The sequence below is a fragment of the Augochlora pura genome, chromosome 6 (assembly GCF_028453695.1).
Source record: "Augochlora pura isolate Apur16 chromosome 6, APUR_v2.2.1, whole genome shotgun sequence".
NCBI lineage: Eukaryota > Metazoa > Arthropoda > Insecta > Hymenoptera > Halictidae > Augochlora > Augochlora pura.
In genome coordinates, this window is record NC_135777.1 from 8,789,050 (window position 1) to 8,812,427 (window position 23,378).

At 30.7% G+C, this 23,378-nt stretch overlaps 2 protein-coding genes across 2 annotated transcripts; both read left to right on the plus strand.

The window, feature by feature from the left end:
• Positions 1-3,595: 3,595 nt before the first annotated feature.
• On the plus strand, positions 3,596-5,378 carry LOC144470936 (uncharacterized; the record flags this gene model as incomplete). The annotated part of the gene is made up of 6 exons (XM_078182540.1): positions 3,596-3,689; positions 3,939-4,147; positions 4,242-4,444; positions 4,718-4,826; positions 4,900-5,197; positions 5,268-5,378. Coding segments are annotated over 5 exons (876 nt in total), but the record flags the coding sequence as incomplete, so codon positions are not given.
• A 6,300-nt stretch (positions 5,379-11,678) lies between these two features.
• LOC144471256 (tudor domain-containing protein 7A-like) lies at positions 11,679-19,262 on the plus strand. The gene is made up of 16 exons (XM_078183133.1): positions 11,679-11,845; positions 13,087-13,242; positions 13,324-13,532; positions 13,605-13,705; positions 13,961-14,063; positions 14,139-14,636; positions 14,712-15,062; positions 15,147-15,314; positions 15,405-15,662; positions 15,741-15,989; positions 16,064-16,411; positions 16,495-16,712; positions 16,817-17,027; positions 17,136-17,254; positions 17,359-17,510; positions 17,610-19,262. The coding sequence occupies exons 2-16, from the start codon at positions 13,161-13,163 to the stop codon at positions 17,831-17,833; spliced, it is 3,291 nt and encodes a 1,096-aa protein (XP_078039259.1). The 5' UTR covers positions 11,679-11,845; positions 13,087-13,160; the 3' UTR covers positions 17,834-19,262.
• Positions 19,263-23,378: the final 4,116 nt, after the last annotated feature.

Genomic DNA, 23,378 nt, shown 5'->3' on the forward strand with positions numbered 1-23,378 from the left:
TAGTTCGCTATGTTCCACATAGATTCAGCAAAGATTATTCTACATTCAAAAATATTACGCTTAATAGCTACGTAATTATTGTATCATTTCAGAATATTTTATATCGAAAGAATCGTATTGATATATTTTTTCCCATTTCTGAATTTGTGCCCTCTTATACCTGGAGGATCGAAGAGATAGTTAATGTACCTGCTAACAAATTTATGATCAATGATGTAGGGTGACCAATTCTATTATATTCAATATACACGTGTCGTATAGGCACAAGCAAGATCTGAAGGACCACGTGCTGCGCACTCCTGGCTTAATACCTGCAATAAAAACGAGACGCACACCAGTTCCCTAATTTAGTTTTATTGAATACAAACGGTCTGAGTTTTCGAAACATTGTGCTATTTCGAACACGTGCATCAATACGCTAATTACAGTCACCATTAAAGAAATTTAAAACGAAATACAGTTTATTACTACTTATTATTATTACTTATATATACAGTTTATCTAACGTGCTGGAGGATTTCAGTATTGTCTGAAGGGTAAGAACCGCTTTACACAAAGGTACCTGCGTTACGATGCGCGTATACGATACAAAATTCAACACGAGAAAAAATATTGCGATAACATATCGCCGCTGAACGCTCCCACTGAATTACATGTACGGCCAGTATTCATTCACGTGTATTACGGCACAAGCATCCTCGTCCGAAACCGATTGAATAGTTTCAGAGATCCTCGAGTATAATTAAAAATATAATACTTAAATACAACTTAGTAGTAACAATCTATAATATGTATCGTATTTATATATATTTAATTCCATTCATGCAGCTATGGACGTGATGATCATTTGGAATAGTCTGATTATACTAAGCTGAGCTGAAAATCGTAATACAACCGAGCGGAGTGATTCTACACGAAAAAAATGAGAAATATTCGGTATTACATTTTTTTTATTCATCGATTTTCGGGAAAATCGACATTAAATTTGTTCATTTTTGTCGAGGATTTAGTTGTCTCACAAACTTTAAAATCGATTTTCTCGGAAACGGAGTCTAGGATAAAAAGAATGTTAATTAAATTATAAATTCAATCGCTAATTGCAGCTGATACTCGTATAGTTCCATGCCTCTCAATTTAATTAAATATTAACCAACATCGATTTAAAATTACAAGAAATATCAATTGATTTGTTCGTTGGTTGTTAAATGTTCTACTGTGTTGTTACCGTCCGCTAATTGGCTCATCAAAATGTGGCACGGAAAGCAACCAAGGAGTCTGATTGGCCGAGCTTACATAGGCCGAGTAGTGATAGGTTGGTTGCTACTTACAAAAGTATAGTGGAAGTGAAATTCAGGAAACGAGCGCCTTCGTGAGAGATGAACAGAAAGAACTATTAGAATAAATCGAAATGTTGCTATATACTGATCGATCTCTGTAGGAAGTGAGTAATTTTCATAGAAGTTTCGAGGTGAACGTATTTGCGATTATTTCTGCACATGTGACGATTGAAAAAGTAAGTATGCCTCAACCTTTCTATATACAGGATATTTCAAATTCTCATTACACCAGTAACTGTAGTATTTCTTGGGTGATTTGAAATTACCTTTTTTTGGTTCGAATGTTGATTGTGATTTCGTGTATGAATTACGAATGAAAAGCATGTTTTGATCAAAGAGCGAATACGGTTGCTGTTATGACCAATCTTACGTCAAGTTCGTTATCGCGCCAAAATTCGTAGGTTCTATTCATTTTTTGATTGGTTCAGTATTTGCGTTAATAGCTCGTTAAAAAGCACAGAGAATATTTTCGCTAACGAAAAAATTAAAATTTTGAAATCACTCAGACGTCATATATATAACTATAGCTTAAATATTTTTGCGTTTAGTATTTCATTCTATGTTTAATTGTCGTGTGTCTTTGTTCACTCTTTTGCGTACATTTGATATGTGCTATGTTTCGTAATTAGTAAATTATATACAGGGTGTCCCAAATTTTAATGTTCAAACTATGTCAGTGTATTCTATGGCACAAAGTGTAAAAAAATAATGTTACGTAAACATAGGTCATATAGAGCTTTATTAAGAAGTTATAACAAAATTCCAAAAGAGGAATAGTAATCAACTTGCTGTTACTTAGATCAAAAATATTGTGTTTTTCGGTGTGTTTATGTAAGCTATGTTTACTATCTGAAGTCACCAAACATTAAAATATATTTTCGTCAGTAATAGCCAGTAATTAGTATAAAGGATTCGAGGGATCGCGGCCCGTGGGGATCGCGGCAAGGTACCGAGTGCTGGTCAACGACGCAGTTTATGACCAGACTATTTTTGAGATTTAGCGAAACTTTCAGTTTTAATGAGATTTGTTAGATTTAGTATTTTAGCTAAAGATCCCACACGGCATGTGCTGATCTATTCAAGCCAATGCTCGCAGTAACAGCAAGTTGATTACTATTCTTCTTCTGAATTTTTGTTATAACTTCTTAATAAAGCCCTATAAGACCTATGTTTAAACATCCTGTATGTGTACATATGTTTATACAATTTATTATATGTATATGTTGTATTTTGACTTACCCTATTGTCAGAGCTGATTCAAGTTACGTTTGTTTACTTATCAGTCGTGTATATGTAAATGTTGTGATATACATGCGATGTCAATTCGGTCATGTTTTTATTTCAGCAAAATAAGTTGTTATAAAACTATATACTATATGATAGATTTATTATCTTTGAATTTCCGACGAAACTAATACGTAATTGAGCAGCTTCTGTTGACAGGCAAACTTCGAAACTTCTAATAGTCGCGTTAGATTCTGTTAATTATCTAGTAACTTACAGGTTTTTTATTTATACCGAAATGTATATACGTGATTTACAGAATATATAATAAAGATACAATCTTTGTAAATACAAATTTTTAATCTTAAATTCGTTTGGACTACAAGGTATTGTTAATAGGATGTATTCGTGAAATAAAAAATTGTTCTCATTAAAATAGAGAAATGAATACAAACACTTACGAGTGGACAAGGGTGTATTAAAATATTAAGAAATTTTTAATATATATTCTAATGAAAACCTTTGTGTTTTCTTTGTTTCAAGTAATTAATAGAAATTGATTTTTTCTATGAATTTGTTTGAATTCAATTGTTTGAATTTATTTGACAAGTTCATACACTTCGTCACGTTCTAGAATATGTACCGGTGCGATCGTCAATTGATACATTAGAAACTATTTATTATTTGAATTTGTTATTGTTACAGTTCATTTATTAGATCGTTATTATAAATATGAATGTGTTGTGAATCTTTATTTGTTCATCTTTTTGTTTAAATATTTACTTATTGCAGTGCTTAATATAACACGTAAACATAAAATTTGATTTCTAACTAAATACGTATCTCCTCGATCTTAAGTAAGCATGTAGATGAAATTCATTACCGGATTATTAAATCTAGTAATTTTTATTGTTGTTATACCGTAACGCGTTTGCATTAATTTTAATAAATATTTGCAGGATAACAATTACTACTGGTCATTAGAACTGTGCGTTATATATATATATATCATTTTTTGTTATTAAAATTTACAATATAAAATAGAAATAATGGAAGACGAAGTAATAAAAAATATGCGAGCATGTTTAATGGCTTCAAAGGGTGGTCTCACAATTGATGACTTATGCAGTAAGTACAAGAATAAATAAATATTAATCCGTTTTTAACCTTTGCGTATTTATATTGAGCAAGACTCAACATTATCTCTTGAATTAATAGTTAATATTTATCTAATTTGCATTACTTTCATATATAGTACAGATAATACATACAATTTTACAATTTTATAACAAATTTTAAATCAAAGGGAAGGAAATACTTTGATCACAAAGGATTAATGTAGATTAGTATATAACTTTTGCATTAAAATCTTCTCAGGGGATTACAATGTGCTTCTTGATGAGGATATACCATTTAAGAAGCTAGGATATCCTACTTTACATGATTTTTTAAATATTGTTCCTGGTATTAAAATTCGTGAAAGAAGAGGTGCATATTTTATAGAAGCTATACCTACTTCTAAGTCTGCACACATTTCAAAATTAGTTTCACAGCAAAAGACAACAACTAAGAAACCTAAAAGATTGGTATGTAAATATTTACATATGTTGTTATGTTTTGTGCAATTATTTAATTCAACATGTTTCTATACTTTTATTGTTTTAATATATTTTGTTATAGGTGAATACTCGAAAGTCACTAATAACTTATAAGCCTGTCGATACAAAAAAAGTGTCTCATCCCACAAGAACAGTTTGTTCTCCAATGAAAAAGGTACCTTCAATGAAAGAGGTTCCTCCTTCAACAGAAACAGTTTCTTCTAACACCAAAAAGGTTCCTTGTTCTATAAAAAGAGTTATTGATACCTCTCGTATGATTGGAAGGTATGATATTATATCTATTTTATTTTTGGTTTTATAGCCCAGGAAGAGACTTCATTTATAATTATATATACATATTTTTTGTCATGCGTACTCATACCCTTCCTAAACACTTCTATACATAAAAATATTCCTGTTTATATCACATAAGTATATTACCTACTTGTATAAATATGATTACAAATGCAGTGCCTTCTAATTAATGCCACAATAAGCAACATAAATATCAGTATGCATTAAGTAGTTATATTGTAAATCTTTGAACATGTTACATAGTGAACATACAGCCACCATAGAAAATCCACGACCAATAAAAATTACTTTTTTCTTAAATGATGAATATCCAAGATATGTTCATCCAATAACACCAATACCTGAAAGTAAAGTAAGTAGTTCTAAAATGTTGTACGATTCATTTTAATTGTAAAATTGTTTGATACATTTCTATATATTTTCAGAGACTAAAGAAAAGACAAATAAATACAGCTGTATGGCCAGATCAAACTATTTATGAGTCTAAATATGGTAGCTATTATAGGAGCAATGAAAAAATATATAAGAAATCAAGAACTGTTAATAACAATGTGGATAGTTATAATAAATCTTATTATAAAGAGTATAGAAATCGTTCTCCTGAATCACTATATAATAAAAGAGAGATGAGTTTCAGGGATAGATCTCACAGAACCTATTTATCACATAGGTACTATTACTATTAAAATTCCAAAGAAGCATATGGTGTTTGTGCAAGTTAAGGTTTGTAAAAATTTTATATAAGTTTCAAGCAAAAAGTTATATGGACATATAATACATAAATATTTTTCAGATTGGACCTCATGAATATTCCAATTATCTTGACGAAGCAAGTTCAGAAGACGAGGCGAAAAAAATTGCAGAAAAATTTGCTCTGCTTATCCCTAACGATAAATATGGGCACTCTTTAAGCAAGGTTTGAAAAATATGGGACTAATACTAATCAGAAAGTAATAGTCATTACTTTCATATTTATCATATTTAGTCAAATATGATGAGAAATTATAATAGTTAATTTCTGCAGTTTTTTAAGATCTGGGTGACGCTTGTCTGCTAGATTTGTTATACGTAAAAAAGTTTTAATGGACATTAATTCTATTATTCGTAAGTCACAGATGTTGTAGGTCAACAAACAAGTTGCTGCAAGTATAGAAAGTCATCTCCCGGCCGGTCCAGTAGTAATGGTTGTTCAATTCCTAACTGATCATCAAATTATAAATGTACTTCTGATACGTGTAGTACGAATCAAATAATGACAATTTTTGCTTCTATTCCTGTTCAACAAACTGTTCATATACAAAGCTGAGGACCTTTTATTGCCACGATGCTGGCAATTTTTTCACCACAAGAGCAGACACAAATGTTACGAGATCGTCTCTTCCCGTTGATTCATGTCTGGCGTGACTTACATTATTATTCGGACACCTTTATGGAAATGTTAGGAGGGACTATTTTACTATCTAATAACCAAAATCCTTTTCTTTAATCTTGTATACATAATGAACATTTTTTTGAAATCTGTTGACACATACTCAAGTTGCAGATATGGTAAGATGTCAGAATCTTTGTTTCTCAATGGTTTTGATCAAAATTTTTGGGAAACTGTGTTTTTCACTATCTTTAATTGTGTGTAACTCGCAGCGATGTTAATTGATATCGACGAAATTTTCAGCATGCATATAAGTAGTAAAGATTTTGCATTACATACAGCTTCCATTAAAAAATCAAATAAAAGATTTAAAAAAGGGAGTTTCTTTTTTTCCATTAGATCTAATTGCAATTTAAAAAAAAGTTTGTAGATATCATATAGTAAACTAGTCTTTTAACATCTAAAAAAATACACATAATTTCATTTACGTTTAGAAAAGTTATTATGTTTTAAAAGGTGACAGAATACTAATATGAATCACTGTATATGCATATGAATCTAACTGAAAAGAACATTGGAATGTTTTTGAAGATTGATAATCCAGAGCTTCTGCATATATTGGAGCAGAACGATTCGCTAAAAATCAAAGATGAGGAGACTGTAGCTGTACTGCAGATCAAGTAGACTGTGGTCCCTAAAAAATAATCTATATTAGTTTATCATTTTATTCTTCTTTAATTATTTGTATCAATGTTAATTTTTGTTTTGTTTTAAAATTTTCCTTATTTTACAAAGCGGTTACTTCTAAAAATCTTTATAATAATTTCTACAATTACTGTAGGCATAAGAAATATTTTTAGTCAGAACTAATTACTTGCACTCTAAACTATTTTATGATTAAAACGAAGACGTTCCTTTCAAACAGTATTTCTATTTTGTATTATTTGTTGTATTTTATACATATGACGTTGAGCCTAGAGGCCAATACAATTTAGTAGCGAAAAATTATTTTGAATAATGATACAAAATTTTTTAATGCTGTTGTACAATCATAATTTGAGTACAAATGGTTACTGACTCATCGTGAATTGATTTATCATAAAGTTTTGTAATAAATTTTTATTGATAAGTATAAAATGAGTTAATTCTTGTCCATGTCTCCTTATTCTTATTATATTTTAAGTTTTTATTTTTATACATTTCTATTAGTCATATAAATGAATGTAAAGTGCCATTATTTTATTATTCCCTTTGAGATAAATAAAAGTAGTGAAGAATCTGTATAAGTATGTACTATTTTATCGGTGGTTAATAATGATCGGAAACGTATTTTTCACACTAAAATTTATTTCTATTTATGTGAATTTACGGAATAAATAATAATAATGCTAAGATGTGTATCAACATCAAATTAATCTTTTTTTGTTCAGTAAAATTATTTCCTCATTATATGGTCAAATTGAAAAATGAGGATCCCATGGAATAGTACTGTAAGTTCCGCTCCCGCTTAACTATGGCATTGTTGAGAAGAGGCAAGCGAGCAATGGCCGTGTAGCGGCACAATATCCAGCACGTGTTGCTAGTTAATGTTTTTACGATTTTTTTTAAACCACTTTGTTCTAATATATCTTCGAGACGGTTTCACTTTCAAAAATGTCCACACAATTCGATGCTGTACAGTAAAGTCGTTTAGACGAAAAGCATTACATAAAGTAATGAAAATATAGGATAAAAAATGCGCACTACGATTCTTTTTGAACTTTCGAGTTTTATAATCACTTGAAATACGACGAATTAAAAATTGAGTATACAAGTATTGAGTATACAAGTACTGAAATGCTTATAAAATCGATCTTTTCAAATATATTATAATTTATTGACTATTAAAACTTTCGTTTTTCAATTATGAAAATTATAATGTATTTTGATTATTTCTTTATGACTGGAGAATTAGAGACTAAAAAATGTGTATTTTTTTATTACAAAGTTCTAAAAGTAACGCTTTCTATTGCATGATACTTTAAATCCAAAATCACTCACATGAAACATAGATATATGAAAATCTACAAGATTTATTTGATATAGTGTTTGATATAAGTAAAATCTAGAAAATATTTAAAAAATAAGCTATGAGTATTTAATTAATTATTTTACCGTTTGTTTCTTAATTAAAACTACTACGGTAACTGCCGCAAAGAAAATTTAAAAGTCGAACGTCCACCCTGGCGCGCAATATTTTAAACAGGTGTTTACCAAGGATTTTTCTAATTTGAAAATGTTACGTGACATTTTCGTGACATGAAAATGAGTGTACTTTCCGTTTCTCTTTTATTAGTTAAATAACTACTTATCGTAAACAAATATTTTTTACGTTTTTGTAAACTACACACTTCATAGTAACATACGTGAAACCTCTTTTTGTTCTCATTGTTTACATTTCTGAAGTACGGATTATAATAGTCAAAACTATAGTGGTGTCCGAATATTTTCGTGATCGACTGTACGTAATTGTTATACCTTCCCAGAATATTTTGTACCAAAAGAATCGTATTGATTTTTAATTTCCCGTTTTTGAATTTGTGCCCTCTTAACCCTAAAGATTGAAGGGATAATTATTGTACCGGATAACCCTAATTGCGATTAACGAGCATTTGATCGATGATGTAGAGTGACTAATTCTATTGGAAGCGATATTGTACATCTGTTTACATCTGTGTATCTATGTAGGTACACCCGAGTGCCGAAGGGACACGTGACGCATACCTCTGGCCTAGTACCTACAATAAAGTTTTATTAAAGAAAGAGCGGTCTGAGGTCTTGAAGCAATCTGTCGCCTCGAACACGTGCATCACTTCTCTATTCACAGTGACCATTGAAGTACTAAACTTAAAACGAAATATACCGAGTCCCTCTGACATTTGGGAAAATACCATTGTGTGCAAAATCTGCTGGCCATGTGCTAACCAAACGCATTTTCGCCTAGAGAATAAGATCTGTTTTACACAAAGATATCTGCGTTGAGATGCGCGTATGCGATACAAAGTTCAACACGAGAAATAGTATCGTGATAATGTCGTCGTCTGATTGTTCCTATTGAATTACATGTACAGTTGGTATTCATCACACAAGCATCGCGATACAAGTATCTTTTTGTCAAACGGGTATAATAACATTATTTTTTAACTTCAATGATTCTCGAGTAAAATAAAAAAAAATTAAGTACAATTTAAAAGCAGCAATCTATAATATGTATCGTATTTATATGTATTGTAAGGGTATGGGTGTTGTCGATCGTTGAAATAAATTCGGAATGCAGAGGATATAAGGATTCCTGAAGTAAAAGGAGATATATTTTGATTAGAGCATGACATGGAGTTATAGGATTAACTTTGATCAATTTCCTTGCTAACATCCATGGTTAGCAACGAAATAAATTTTGATCAAATTAAACAACTTTGTACTGCGGGAGGCCCGTGCCTACCAGAAGTTACCGGCTTACCGGGCAATTAAGGTGGATCTGTAACGATAATATATTCAAAGATCAAAAAACTTTAACGATTTGGTAACTAACGAATGCTGCGTTTTCGATGTTTGACGAAGCTACGGTCGCGATCCAGCCGATTACGATCGATCTAGAATCGGCTATAAAAATGGTCGATAGCTTTTGTTTTCATCTCCTTTCGCTTCGCTACAGTATAAATTTAATTCCATTTGTACCGCAATGACACAATGATCATTCGAAATTTATTCTGATTGTACAGCGAACATTCGATTTAAGCAGCAATATTTTAGGCAATTGCGGTAAAATCATTTTTTTAATTACATTAGGCTGCGGAATTAAATAAATTAATAAGATTTTAAATGGTTGAAAACGTGATTACATCGCTAAGAAGCGTAAAAAAATAGCATAATTCTTTTTACCATTCTGTTTACTGATACATACAGATCTTATCTGGCTAAGATAAACAAACAATTCAAATATGTACATGTATCGTCTTAAATAACTTCAAGTCTCTAAGAAGGTTTTGAATAGCGCGCACGACTAAACAGTGCATTCTTATCTGAAAATTCCAAGAGCCACGTGTTGATTGACTTTTATTGCACGTCCTTAAGTATCGGAAACGGGGAAAGTATCCTTTCTCCGCTTTCGGGTCAATAGAACAGAAAAGCAAAAGATATTTACATTGCTTTATGCTTCAAACCTTCATTATCCTTGCGACAATCCATGGACATTTTTCCCTCGACACGTTTTTTTCGCTAAAACATTTGGCCGGCATCTGACTGAAAAGTACAAATTTTAATGTTAGCTCAAACCAGACATCAGCATTCGTTAATACATACAGTCGGTCACGAAAATATTCGGACTCCACTATAGTTTTGAATATTATATTCCGTAGTTCAGAAACGTGAACAATGAGAACAAAAAGAAGTTTCACGTATGTTACTATGAAGTGTGTAGTTTACAAAAACGTAAGAAATATTTATATACGATACGTGGTTATTTAACTAATAAAAGAAAAACGGAAAGTACACTCATCTTCATGTCACGAAAATATTCGGACACTATCAGAACTAAGTTTATATCACGATATATAAATCTTGTCTTTATTAATTAATATTTTGTTGGATATTTCATATGTATTTTGTATACTTTAATGCAGTAAATTCATAGCGACTATTAATTTAATATTGTAAAAATTAATTTATGAAAAAGATGCGTATATGTATATAGTTTAATATTATGTAATAATAGCAGATGCGAGCGATTTAATTTTAATGTATACCTGATTAAAATCATATGCAATCGATTGAAAAGAATCTTGGTGAAGGATCTTTTAAATAAGTGTGAAATTAAAAAAGAATTTGCTTCAATAATTGTTATAAAGAAAGTTTAATTGCTTCCTAATTTTTTTAAAGCAAAAGTAACTAAAACTAAAGAGAATTTGGGACTTTGAAAAGTTTTACTTTTTATGGTCATTAAACTTTACGGTACAGAGGAATATAGGTATTATTTTTAAGGACTAGAAAATTTTTAGTATGATATGTAATTTAGTTTATTAGACTGAGAAGACGAGAATAAATTTTTAATTCACATTTCATGTAAAATGTAAAACTAAACATCTAAGAGTAAACATAAATTGTAACTTTAAACACGTTTTTCAAAACTGCATTTTCAATATCACGGTGGTCAGGATATTGTACGAATTTGGACGAAATATTTGAAACTTTTGTCGCAGACAAAAAACTTCTTCTTGAATGAAGGATTTTTTCATCTGAGTATCGCCTTCTGAGAAAAATCCTTCGATCAAAGACAAGACTATCAATAAAAGGAATATTTTTCCTCACGATTTCAGATAGCCATAAACCAAGTGAAGCTAACTACCTCATTATTTTTTGGAAAGTTCTCAGGTAAACGGCTATAGCTTACACATTTCTGCATGTTTTTAAATAAAAAGAATACAATTAGTAATAAAAAGTCCGATTTTTCAAATAAAAAGAATTCCTGAGAAACACAATTTTTCTTTATTCTTATCTGAATATGATCTGAATCAGTATTTAATTAAAACCTCAATCGTTAATTGCAATTAATAATCATATATTTCAACTTATTTCCTCGATTAAATCAAATATTTGCCAATTTCAATTAAAAATTATAAGTATTATCAATCGATGTATTGTTCGTTGAACGTTCCGCCCTTTTTTTCCTGTCCGCTGATTAGTCCGTCGAAATGTAGCATGTAGGAGAACGGAGGAATCTGATTGGCCGTATAAATAATTCCGTTTTGCTTTGGTTGGCGATAGGTTGGACTACACTCTACAGAGGTGTAATGGAGCTCAGAAACAGGTCTCTTGGTGAGAGATAAACAGGAGGGAATGTTAGAAATATTCAAGTCGTTGCCAAATACTGATCGATCTCCGCAGGAAGTGATCAAGTTTCGTTGAAGTTTCGAAGTGAACTTATTTGTGACTTTTTCTATATGTGCTACAGTTGAAAAAAGAAGGTATGCCTCGAATTCTTTACATATGTATACCTATAACGGTGGCCTAAATTTTTTTGCGCTAAGTATTCCACAGTATTTCATTCCATGGCAAATTGCACATAGGTTTTGATTGACAATGATTACATGAGTATTCAAATTCATTCTTTCGCATGTATTTGATACTATATTCTGCGGATAGCAAGTTTTATGTATCTACAACGTAGTTCGATATACCTTTGTTATCAGTGCCGTTACAATACAAGTTTGTCTGTTCGTTACATGTCATCTGGGACTATAATTGGTTTTATATCAATTTGTATGATGTCAAGTTCGTCATGCATTTATTTTGTCGAAATAAGTTGTTAGAACACTTCGACTACACGTTGTACTCCTTAAATTTTCGATAAAACTACATATGTAATTGAACAACGTTAATATTGAGCAATCAGACTTCTAATAGCCGTGCCAGATTTTGTTGAATTATATAGTTACAAGATTTCTATTATTTTACTTGTCAAATGTATTTGAATTTATATTGTATCGAAATGCATATAGTGATTTTATAGGAGGTGCCATATCTTTGCTCTAATTTAAATAAATTTCAATATTAAATTCCTTGCAGCCAAAACGTGTTGTGAATAGTAATTACACAATGAAAAATTTTTGTCAACGGAATAGTAAATGGGAACAAGAAATTGTGAATAGAAGTTTGTTAAAGATACATTAAAATATTAATAGCATTTTAACGCATCTTTCAATAAGAATTTCTGCGTTTTTAGTGTTTCAAATAATTAATAAAAATGGGTTTCGAATTTATTTGACAAGTTTATCAATTTTGATGCATTCTAGAATACCGACGTGACCGTGATTTACCGGCGTTTGCCGAGTTATACATTCGCAACTACAACTGTGAAATTCTAATTTATTGTGCATTCATATTTTTTTTTAATTTGCTATTGTTACTATTTATTTATTAGATCTTTACTATAGATATGAATGTGTTGTGAACTTCCATTTAACTACTTTCTCTTAAAAATGATAAACAACTATGTAACACAGTGATTGATGTATAACACATTAAATGCATGACATTTGATTTCTAATTAAAAACATATGTATACTGTAAATGAAATAATAAAATTTATTATCGATCATTATTTTAATTAATTATTAATAATTTTAGTTCTTAATTATTAATATTAATTAGTTTTATTTTTGTTATATAGTAACGCATTTATAATAATGTTAATAAACATTTGCAGGATAACGGTTATTATTGCAGTAAATTACATATATTATTTTCTATTATTAAAATTTACTATATAAAATAGAAGTAATGGACAAGGACGAGGTAGTAAAAAATATACGGGCATGTCTTATGTCTTCGAAGGGTGGTCTTAAATTGGACAACTTAAGTAGTAAGTAAAATACATAGATATTACTGAATTCTTAAATTTGATTTGTTTTTGCATTGATCTGACTGATTAAAATTTTTGCAGAAGATTATAAGATGCTTCTTGATGAGAGCATACCATTTAAGAAGCTTGGATATTCTTCCCTAATTTCTTTTTTAAACACTGTTCCTGGTATTAAAACTTGTGATAGAGGAGGGGACTATTTTATAGAGGCTATACCGACTTCTGAATCAGCACATATTTCAAAATTAATTTCACGGCAAAAAACAACAACCAAGAAACCTAAGAAACTGGTGTTTAAATGTTTTTACATATGTAATTGTATTTTATAAAAGTATTTATTTAACATGTTAATTTTATTGTAGATGAATACTCGCAATTCAATACCAAATCGTCAGCCCGTAATGACAAAAAGATATCCTCGTCCTGCAAAAATTGCTATTAATACCACTCATATGCTTTCAAGGTATGGTATTATATTAATTTTATTTTTGAACATGTGTATGTATACAAATATTTAGCTACTGATTCCTACACCAGTATCTATACACTAGAATGCGTATACCTGTTCCTATTTATGCCATATAGATTATTTATCAGTGGAATAAATAGTAGGTAACATAAATATCATTATTAGTTAATTCTGGTGTAGTGAATGGGTTCAAATTAATTTAGTATATATAACATTTTTATTCATGAAATACATATTCATGTTATATAGGGAAAATGCAGGCTTGACAATGCAGCCAACAAAAATTACTGTATATCAAAATAATGAAAAACCAAGATACATCCATGCTGCGCCACCAACATCTCCAAGTAAAGTAAGTGGTACTCTCAAATGTTGTATGTATCATTTTTTTTGTAGAAATATTTTATTTATTTTTACATATTTTCAGAAATTAAAAGAGAGGCAAACAAGTGCAGTTGTATCATCAAACCAAAGTTTTAATAAGGCTAAAGTTGATACCTATAATAAGAGCAATGAAAAAATGGTAGCACCTGTGATAAATCAGAAACCAAAGACTGTTAATAACAATGTGGATATTTTTCCTAAAGCAAAACCTTATAATCTTCGTGAAAGGCTCAAAGTTAATCCTACCATACCCTCATTGCTTAATATACCTACCAGTATTCCATCGAGTCCTCCACGATCCGAGGTTTCGTCGCCTCTTTCACCTGGTCAAGTTTCAGCTGACAGTAAAATTACCCAATTTCAACAATCAACGCCTTCATTAACTAGTGTTAGAAAAAATATATCAAAACCACAATCAATCGATCCACGGGAAGAGTTAAAAAAGAAAACTGCTATGTTAAATCTTCCAGATCCTTTGTATCAGATTTGTCCTACAGCAATTAAGAATGCAAAGGAACGGGCGGTATTTGCGCAAGTTAAGGTTTGTAGAAATTTAATATAAGCTTTAAACAATAGCATTGTTATACAAATATGTAATATATGAATATTTTTCTAGATTGGGCCTCATGGATACTCCAGTTACCCCGACGAAGCACGTTCAGAAGACGAAGCAGAAAAAATTGCAGCAAAATTGGCTTTGCTTGATCTTAGCGAAAAATATGGGTCCCCGTTCAGACTCAATGAAACTAAAAATAAACATATAATAAATGATCGAATTCTATTTATAATAGATGCCCATCCGAATGGTATCTTCATGCACCAGGTGCCTATATATTACAAACAACAATATAGAGAAATATTACCAGGGAACTGGGAGCAAATTATTGACGAATGTCCAGCTATAGTGTCGGAAAAAGGAGTTGACAATTCCGTGATTTTGCGAAGATACGTTTCATCAACGGAAAGGGTAAGAAAGGAATTTATTGCATTAATGTTAAATGCATGAATTTGTCAACGAAATAATAACATTACATCACGCATTTATCTTTAGGTGAGAAATGTCAAATCAACCAAAACTGAACAAATTCGATTACATCCAATTGGACCTGCTGCTCCCGAACCACCGCAATTACCTGAAGAAGATATTTGGCCAGTGACTGTCACGTTCGTTATAAGTACTATTGAGATTTGGGCTAGACTCGTAGGAGAAACATACAGTGTAAGTTTTTGAATGTTTTATAACTTTGTCCTCCTTATAAAAATATAAATTTTTTAAAAACATATATATATATATATTATTTTCGTACAGGACCAGTTCGATATTATGACTATGGAAATGACTCAGTATTATAAGAAATTAGTATCCTCTGGCAAGTCATTGTCAATTGAAGTTGGTAATTACTACGTCGTTTTTGACGATGACTACTGGCACAGGGTGCGTTGTATCGAGTACAATGCTCTAACTGAAATGGCTACAGTTTTCTTTATCGACCTCGGTGGTGAAGACACTTTCCATGCAAATAGATTACAAGCATTAGACAAAACGTTTTGCGTGCTTCCGGCTCAGGTATTACGACATTATTTTATGTACATATGTAGAATGAGCAAAGATATCTATTTTACTTATAATTTGATGTTATATTAGGCACTGAGATTAAGCCTGTATGGTTTTGAAGACTTTTCCGAGTGTGATAGTATCTTGGGTCAAATTGAAAAATGTCTAATTGGTTATCCTTCATTGTTCGTTGAGGTGATCAGTCGGGATAAAGATAAGAATGGACCATACACAACAGTGGTCTTTCAAGATACTCACGGACCAGATGATGTTAACTTGAATATTGAATTATCTAAACAAATAGTGCAACAAACTAGCGCTGCTTCTAAGTTGAACATTGTTTGTATTGGACTTCATAATAGTAGTATTTGTGATAAAAGTGTTCTTGTAAAATAATTTTGTATTATTTACAGGGGGGGCAACTGTCAGAAGTGCTTATTTCACACATAGAAAAGGATGGCAATGTTTTCGTGCAAGTAAAGTCCGAAAGTATGAAGATTTTAGTTCGTTTATTACATCGGTTGGTATCTACCGGATTAAATGCAGAAGAGATTGAAAATTGTAAGGTAACGGAAATTGACGAGAATAAAACATATTTTGTATCGGTAAATAATAATTGGTACAGAGGAAGAATTGTGAATCACTTTCGCGATCAATTGAAAGCATACTTAATTGATTTTGGCAAAACTGTCAGTACATACAAGAACAATCTGTTGTCCCTGGAAAAGTTATCTGATATGTTAGCAAAATACCCGGCTCAGGTAATTCATCTTTTTTTTGAAAAATTTGCGCGCGACAATGTTGCACATAGAAAATATATTACTTACACGCATTTGTATAATAGGCTTTGAAGGTGCATCTTCATAACATTGATAGTTCAATGTTCAATGAAAAGATGATTGCGAAGCTTAAGGAGCTCGCCCCCAGTGGAGATCCACTTCTTGTTAAAGTAGTGTCATCGAAAAATAATGTGCCAGTCGTAGAGTTATTTAAACGAATTCAACCGAGTAATATGCTTGTTTCCATCAATAACACTTTGGCTCTCGAAGACGAGCTAACTAGGTATAATATAAATATCTAGATGTTGATATGGGGATTGGAATGATGTTTGTTTGTAATTTTTAGATCACAAGGTGATAGAAATAATAATTGTTTTTAATTTTTAGATCACAAGGTGATGGAAATAATAATATAAAACCAAGGAAACGTATTGAACGTATCAGTTCAAAACTTGTTGGATGCGAGGAGAACGAAGTCAGGTCTCTAAAGCCACCAAAAATATCGGCACTTGGCGAGTATTTTGACGTGCACGTAACAATGGCTGCTCATCCTGGAAATTTTACTGTCCAGCCATTCGAGGATAAGAAATCCTTAGAAGTAAGTTTACAATCTAAATACCAATTTTTATAATATAGATGTACTGTAATGGGAAACTTGATAAAATTAAATTGTAAAACTTGAACCAATTGCTTGTTGTATTTACAGAATATGATGATTGAACTGCAAGAAGCTTGTCGTATGTACAAAGGTCCTATCCCAACATCAGAGACAGTGAGACAAGGCAAGCTTTATGCCGCTGAACACATTGATGGCCATTGGTATAGGTACGAATAAAATAAATAATTTTTTGGAGTTGTTCTCTTGCATTTTTTTATTAGAATATTCTAGTACATTTATTCTAATATGTATTTTTTTAATTACTTTTAAGGGTGTGCATTTCAAGTATAATCAAGGAAAAAATGGTTAGCGTTTATTTTTGTGATTTTGGAGATGTGTCGGTACTTCCGCTACATAAATTGCAACCTCTAAAAAGTCAGTTCTTAGAATTGCCTTATCAAGCTATTAAAGCAAGACTTGCTGGTATGTAATCGACTAATTTTCTTTATCGTATATTTTATATTTTTTAATTTCCTAGACATATGCATTTTATTTTTTATATCTTGGTAATTATTCAAACAGGCATACGACCCATTAACGTTGATTGGTCTGTTGAGGACAGTTTAAGGTTTCAAGAATTGGTTGTGGAAAAAAATTTCGTTTCTGTAGTTGTCGAATCAAAGGCGGACGGACTTTCCCCAGCCGACACGGTACTGGGTTTGAAATTAATAAATGTTAGCACAGATAAGGATATTCATATTGATCAGCTTTTAGTTAACGAGGGTCGGGCTGTATTCGTGGATTAATTTACTCGCATACATTGATAAAGTGTCTCAAGAATTAATGTAGTGAAACTGAAGAGATATTTATTAATTTCTGATATTTGGAATGAAAGAAAGAAGCATACATTTTTTAACAAATATATGTACAGATTCAATATTTTATCTTTGAGGGGTAGGTACTTGTACATAAAAAATAATCTTTTTACTAGATAGTATTTGGAAAGAAACATAAAATTTTTAGTGACTACAAATAACAAAACGTATATAAAAATATAGAGCGAAAGCGTATATGTGGATACGCATCATGACCTTCTGTTTCATTTAAATAGTTTTTCAAAGTAATAATAACTTTATTAAATGAATAAAGTAATAACTTTATTCAAGTAATGTATTACTTTCAACGGATACGTTATGTATTACTCTGAGAAATTACTTTATAAAATGTATAGCAATTACGCACATTCATTTCATATATATTTGTTAATTCATGCTATGTTTCCATTAGAACCTGATTTATATATCTAATATATTTAAGTTACTTGTCATGCGCTGAAACATAATGCGGCTGCATGTATATAATCCGGCTGTGGACTGTCAAAAACTACACAGTAACGATTCGATGATGACTGACAGCATTCCATTATTTTGACATACGCGTATGCGTTTATTAATTATTGTTTTTATTTGTTTATCTTTAACTTCCTGATGCTATAATATTTAAGAAACAGTATGTATCCTAGCTTCCAATAATCGTAAGACCTTCTTTTCTATATGTGATAAATTATATTTTAGTAGTTTCTACTAACTTGATTCCTACAGCAACATCCTTTACTATTGTCGATATTGTTATTACTTATTTCATTTTGCTAATGTAATTTAATTACATATATCCTGAAAACATTATCGAACGTAGTATGTTGTAGTCATTTATAGTTTATATATTCTATATTTTCATGTTATATTAAGAAGCCATTAATTATTTTCGATGTTTTCATTAAGTTGTAGTAAAATATGCGTTAGCCTATTATGATTGCTTTATGAGGAATATTTTATTTTGTAAAATTAGTAAGGTAATATTATGCCAGTCTCTCGATTTACACAATGTATGAATGCAATATTTTTTTTGTATTATTATTAGTTACTATTGCAACGTTTTTATTACTTGTATATCGGTTAAATTGCGAATAAACAGTTATGTGTTTATTATGTACATATTTATTTAATTAATTTCTGAATTTTTTATTTTATTTGTTTCTTTTTTTTAGGTTGTTCTATTTTTGTTCATTATGCTGTTACTTACTGCAATTAGTGTAATCGTTTATATTATAATAAAGTGGATCCTTTTTGTATATCGAGGGATGGGCATAATTTATGCGTTACATTTTGGTAAAATATTATTTTTGATATTGATAATTTGATAAAAGGTGCCAATAAATACTAATGTTTACACGAACCTGTTATGAGTTATTTTAACTTAATAGTTTCCTATCAATTCATGTGAACACATTTTGCAAAACGGCAACTGTGTAAGAGATACAGTTTTTATGAAGCTCAAAAGGATAACTTACGTCATTATTAAAATAATGATAAATAATTATATAAAATATTTTATTCTATGATAGTACATAATCTTCAATATTTTTGGTTTCTAATTATAAGTAGTATACATATATACCCAGGTACAAGATTGATAACGTCCTTAAGAACAGAATATAAATTTTTATGTATGGATGCAATATTTAAAATATTACATAATTTAATTAATTTTGATATTTCTAAAATATTTTTATATAAAGCATTCACAGATGTAATAAAATGTGTCATATGAAAGTAATTGTACACAAATTGTGTACATGGAAGTGTCCTTTTGTATATTTAAAAATTTTACTTTAAATATTAATCTAGGCAGTAAGTTAGAAAAGAATTATTCAACATAATCATATCTTCAAGTTAATTTGTACATACATTTAATTTTTTGTAGATTTGATAAAAAGGTCGTAACATGCAGTCATTTTATACAAATATTATATCCTTTCCCCACATTAATGGATTAATATATTTATTCATGGGGGCTTATGTATATTGACTTTTAATCTACATATTCAGTTTAACAATTAATAATACATAACATTATGCCTGTACTACTGGAAGTATTTATTACAAAACTTATAATTTCGACAAATCATATGATTGTGTTATGCTGTTAAATAATCGGTATCTAAATTCTTCAGTAGTATAGCATATAAGGTAGACATTGAAGAAATTAAATACATCTATTGAAAATGTACGTCCATTAAAAATTATACTGTAATATTCCTTAAGTTATTGGACTATGTACCTTTCCTGGTAATACTCCTAGTTATTGGTCTCGTTTGAGCTGTCATTGCTTTCTTTTGTTCATGTAATGACTTATTTTGTTTGAACTTCAATGAATTTTTTTTTATTTTTACATTTATCAAATTTTTATACGTCTGTGGAACTGGTATTTGACATATATTGTCCTTTGCTTGGTTGCATATGACATAATAGAGTTAGACAAATATTGAGACTTTTCATGCTTATTTTCTACTGCATGTTTTTTCTATTTACAGCATACCTTAGCTCTAAAAGAGATACCAGTCTTTGGATTTTCTTTTATTGTATGAGTAGGTATTAATCGCTTATATTTAGTTTTTGTGATTGCTAGCTCAAAGGTTTGTAATGTCGGTAGATTAGGAAATGTTCTTTTTATTAAAAACTTCACAAGATTGTCCATAAATGTCAGTCTGTCTTAATTATTCATAAAGTTATATATAAAACATTTATGGATAGTTTTTACTTTGTATGTGTATTGTGTACAGTTATAATTGCTCTTTAATTCATATACATTTTTTTTTATCAGCCAGGCATCAATTAGTATGCGTATTGGCCATAATTGTAACACAAGTAGTGGTATTGGTTTCCTTTGGTATTTTCGTATATATTACTTTCATGTGGTCATCAATAGATATCACAAATTGGTTATTATACATTATGATACAAACAATTAATCAGAAACTTTGTATAGCTTCAGAGCCACATTCAACAGTGATTCAACATTATGTTTATCACATAAGTTACCTGAAATGATAATTGCTTAAAGTAAGGGCTAGCTGTTGCATATAATTTTCACTGTAATTAGCATATAATATCTCTATAAATATGTACATTTAACACATATTAATTACTTTCATGATACACTGAAATCGCATAGTTTCTCATTGATGGAACTTTTAACACTTAAAATAACAGGCTTGATCGCGTAATAGAAAATAAAGCAACATAAACAATTGTAAGAAATTCGAAATTCTTTTGCGAAGCAAAACGCCACGAAGCAGTAAGAGCATATTTTAGTAAACAATGTTTTTGGATCAGAGGTCTTAATGAGAAAACATTTAATTCCTTTTTACTTGTTCTATCGCTCAGGTTTTATTGATCGGTACAATGAATAATGCGCATATGCACCTGTACGAAGAGTGCATATTGAAAAGCGCACGGATTGCGTCAATAATCGTTGATCATTACGTTTTATCAGGCTTAGATGATTTACGAGTATCAATATTCCTGAGTTAATAATATGTATGTGTATCGGAGTTCTTTTGATTTTCCCAAAATAGGTAAATTAATAAATAAAATCATATTTACATACGTTATCCTTAAGTAATTGAATTACAATATCCACTAGGGTTCTATACGTATAATTATAGAAACATGTAAAGTACAAGTGTAGAAAAAGGATTGTATTATTACAGTTTATCGTTAAATTTGTAATTAATTATGTAAATAAAGATAATTCGCTTGGAAACAACTCAATCAATTAATTAATTTTATGATTATATCACGATGAAAATCGTATAAAAAAACATCAAAATTAAAAACGTAAGTAATAGAAAATATGGTATACACAGTGTAATTTTCCTTTTTATGATGTTCAAATGTTTATAATATCGTAAGAATATATATATATATCATAAGAAAACATTTTTTTTAATAATCCATAGAATTAGTACCTGTAAAAATATTCGAAAAAATTTAAATTAAAAATTATTTCGGCACAAGTAGTATCGAATATGACTAGGCTGGCATGTTCGAGCATCGCTTACCAATTTCCCTTATTTCCGTACACTATTTAAATCTCTTTCATCATGCAAATGTGATGGTTAAAAAATATTTGGAGCCTATAGAAATTTCGGGGAGACTTTGCTGCATTTATATCAAGCAAAAGAATTTCGTTTATTATTACAAATATAGAAAATGTATGATTCTTGCCATATTCGCTAGAAGATATAATGTATAATGCAACACGTTTAATCATGAAAAATTAAAAAATAGCGCCATTTCTGTGACAAGTGACTGGCTAGTGGAAAAATGCTTAAATTGTTTGCCAAATTATCTGCACATGGTAATACTAACGGTACAATAGTATTGTCACAGATGACGCCATCGCGTATTTCTCAGATTTATTTACTTCACGAGTTTGAGCGTTATGCCACTAGATGCAATGGCGCTATTTTTATATTTTCAGCAGGAGATGATTCGTACCGAACTTTATGTGACATTTTATGGCGACAGGAGTAAGAATAATACTTTTTATATTTGTAATAATAATTAAATTTTCTTCGCTTGCTGCAGATTCAGAAAGGTCCCCTTAACAGTTCTGTATCTTCGAAATACATTTTTAATCCCACATTGTTAGATTTTATGCTACTTCTCATATACGTATTTTCTTTATGGTTAACTCAGCAAGATTCATCTTTGGTTGCAACAAACATTCAGTTTCCCTTAAACTAGCGAATAATAAGCTGTTTCTTTTAAAGAACCAATTTTCTGAACCATTAAAATATTCTCTTACTTCCACAATCACGATATTTTCACTTGTTCTTTATATATATAAATTCTAATTGCAAGAATGATTTAGTTCGTATGTTTTACAGCTAGATGGTTATACTGCTTCCGTGGAACATAATTTAAAAAATATCGTTACTAGCTGCGATTACGGCAATCCCTCTGTAAGTCCAATGCGTAAAATCATTAGAACAAATTAACTTTTTGTCTGTGTTTGCATGAGAAATCACCTGATTCCCGTTCGCAGCATACTCTTCAACCACATTCCTCACAATTTCGAATATCGTTCTTTACAGAAATCTTTTTTCATAATATCTCTGCGCCTGGAGTGCGAATCGCAGGAAGAAGATTCTCCGTAAAAAGTAAAGGGTGATCATGGTTCGCGGGTTACGGGATTCTGGGGTTGAGACACTCCGGGACCCACTTCCTGTGTGGTTTCTCGATCGCATCCCCCTTCTTTGTCGCGTGTGTGATCCCGAGAGGGGATGGTACGGGACGCGAAGGTGTTCGACGTTTGAAGAGAGCCATCGCGCGGTGACAAGCACGTTGCACGTCCACTCGTTCGATGATCAGGTGGCCGACTCGTCTGCGTTAAAACAGTCTCGCATCCGGAAGAATCCGCGTGGCCATTTTACCATCGGCGGATGCCGCCCCGCGATTCTCGAGACCGCTCGCCGACGTTCTCGTTCGCCGACCCCGGTCCTCT

Coding starts and splice junctions, on each gene's coding strand:
- LOC144471256 (XM_078183133.1), top strand. CDS start 13,161: ATGGACAAGGACGAGGTAGTAAAAAATATACGGGCATGTCTTATGTCT. Junction 13,533..13,604: donor CCAAGAAACCTAAGAAACTG/GTGTTTAAATGT, acceptor ATTTTATTGTAG/ATGAATACTCGCAATTCAAT. Junction 17,511..17,609: donor TATTAAAGCAAGACTTGCTG/GTATGTAATCGA, acceptor TTATTCAAACAG/GCATACGACCCATTAACGTT.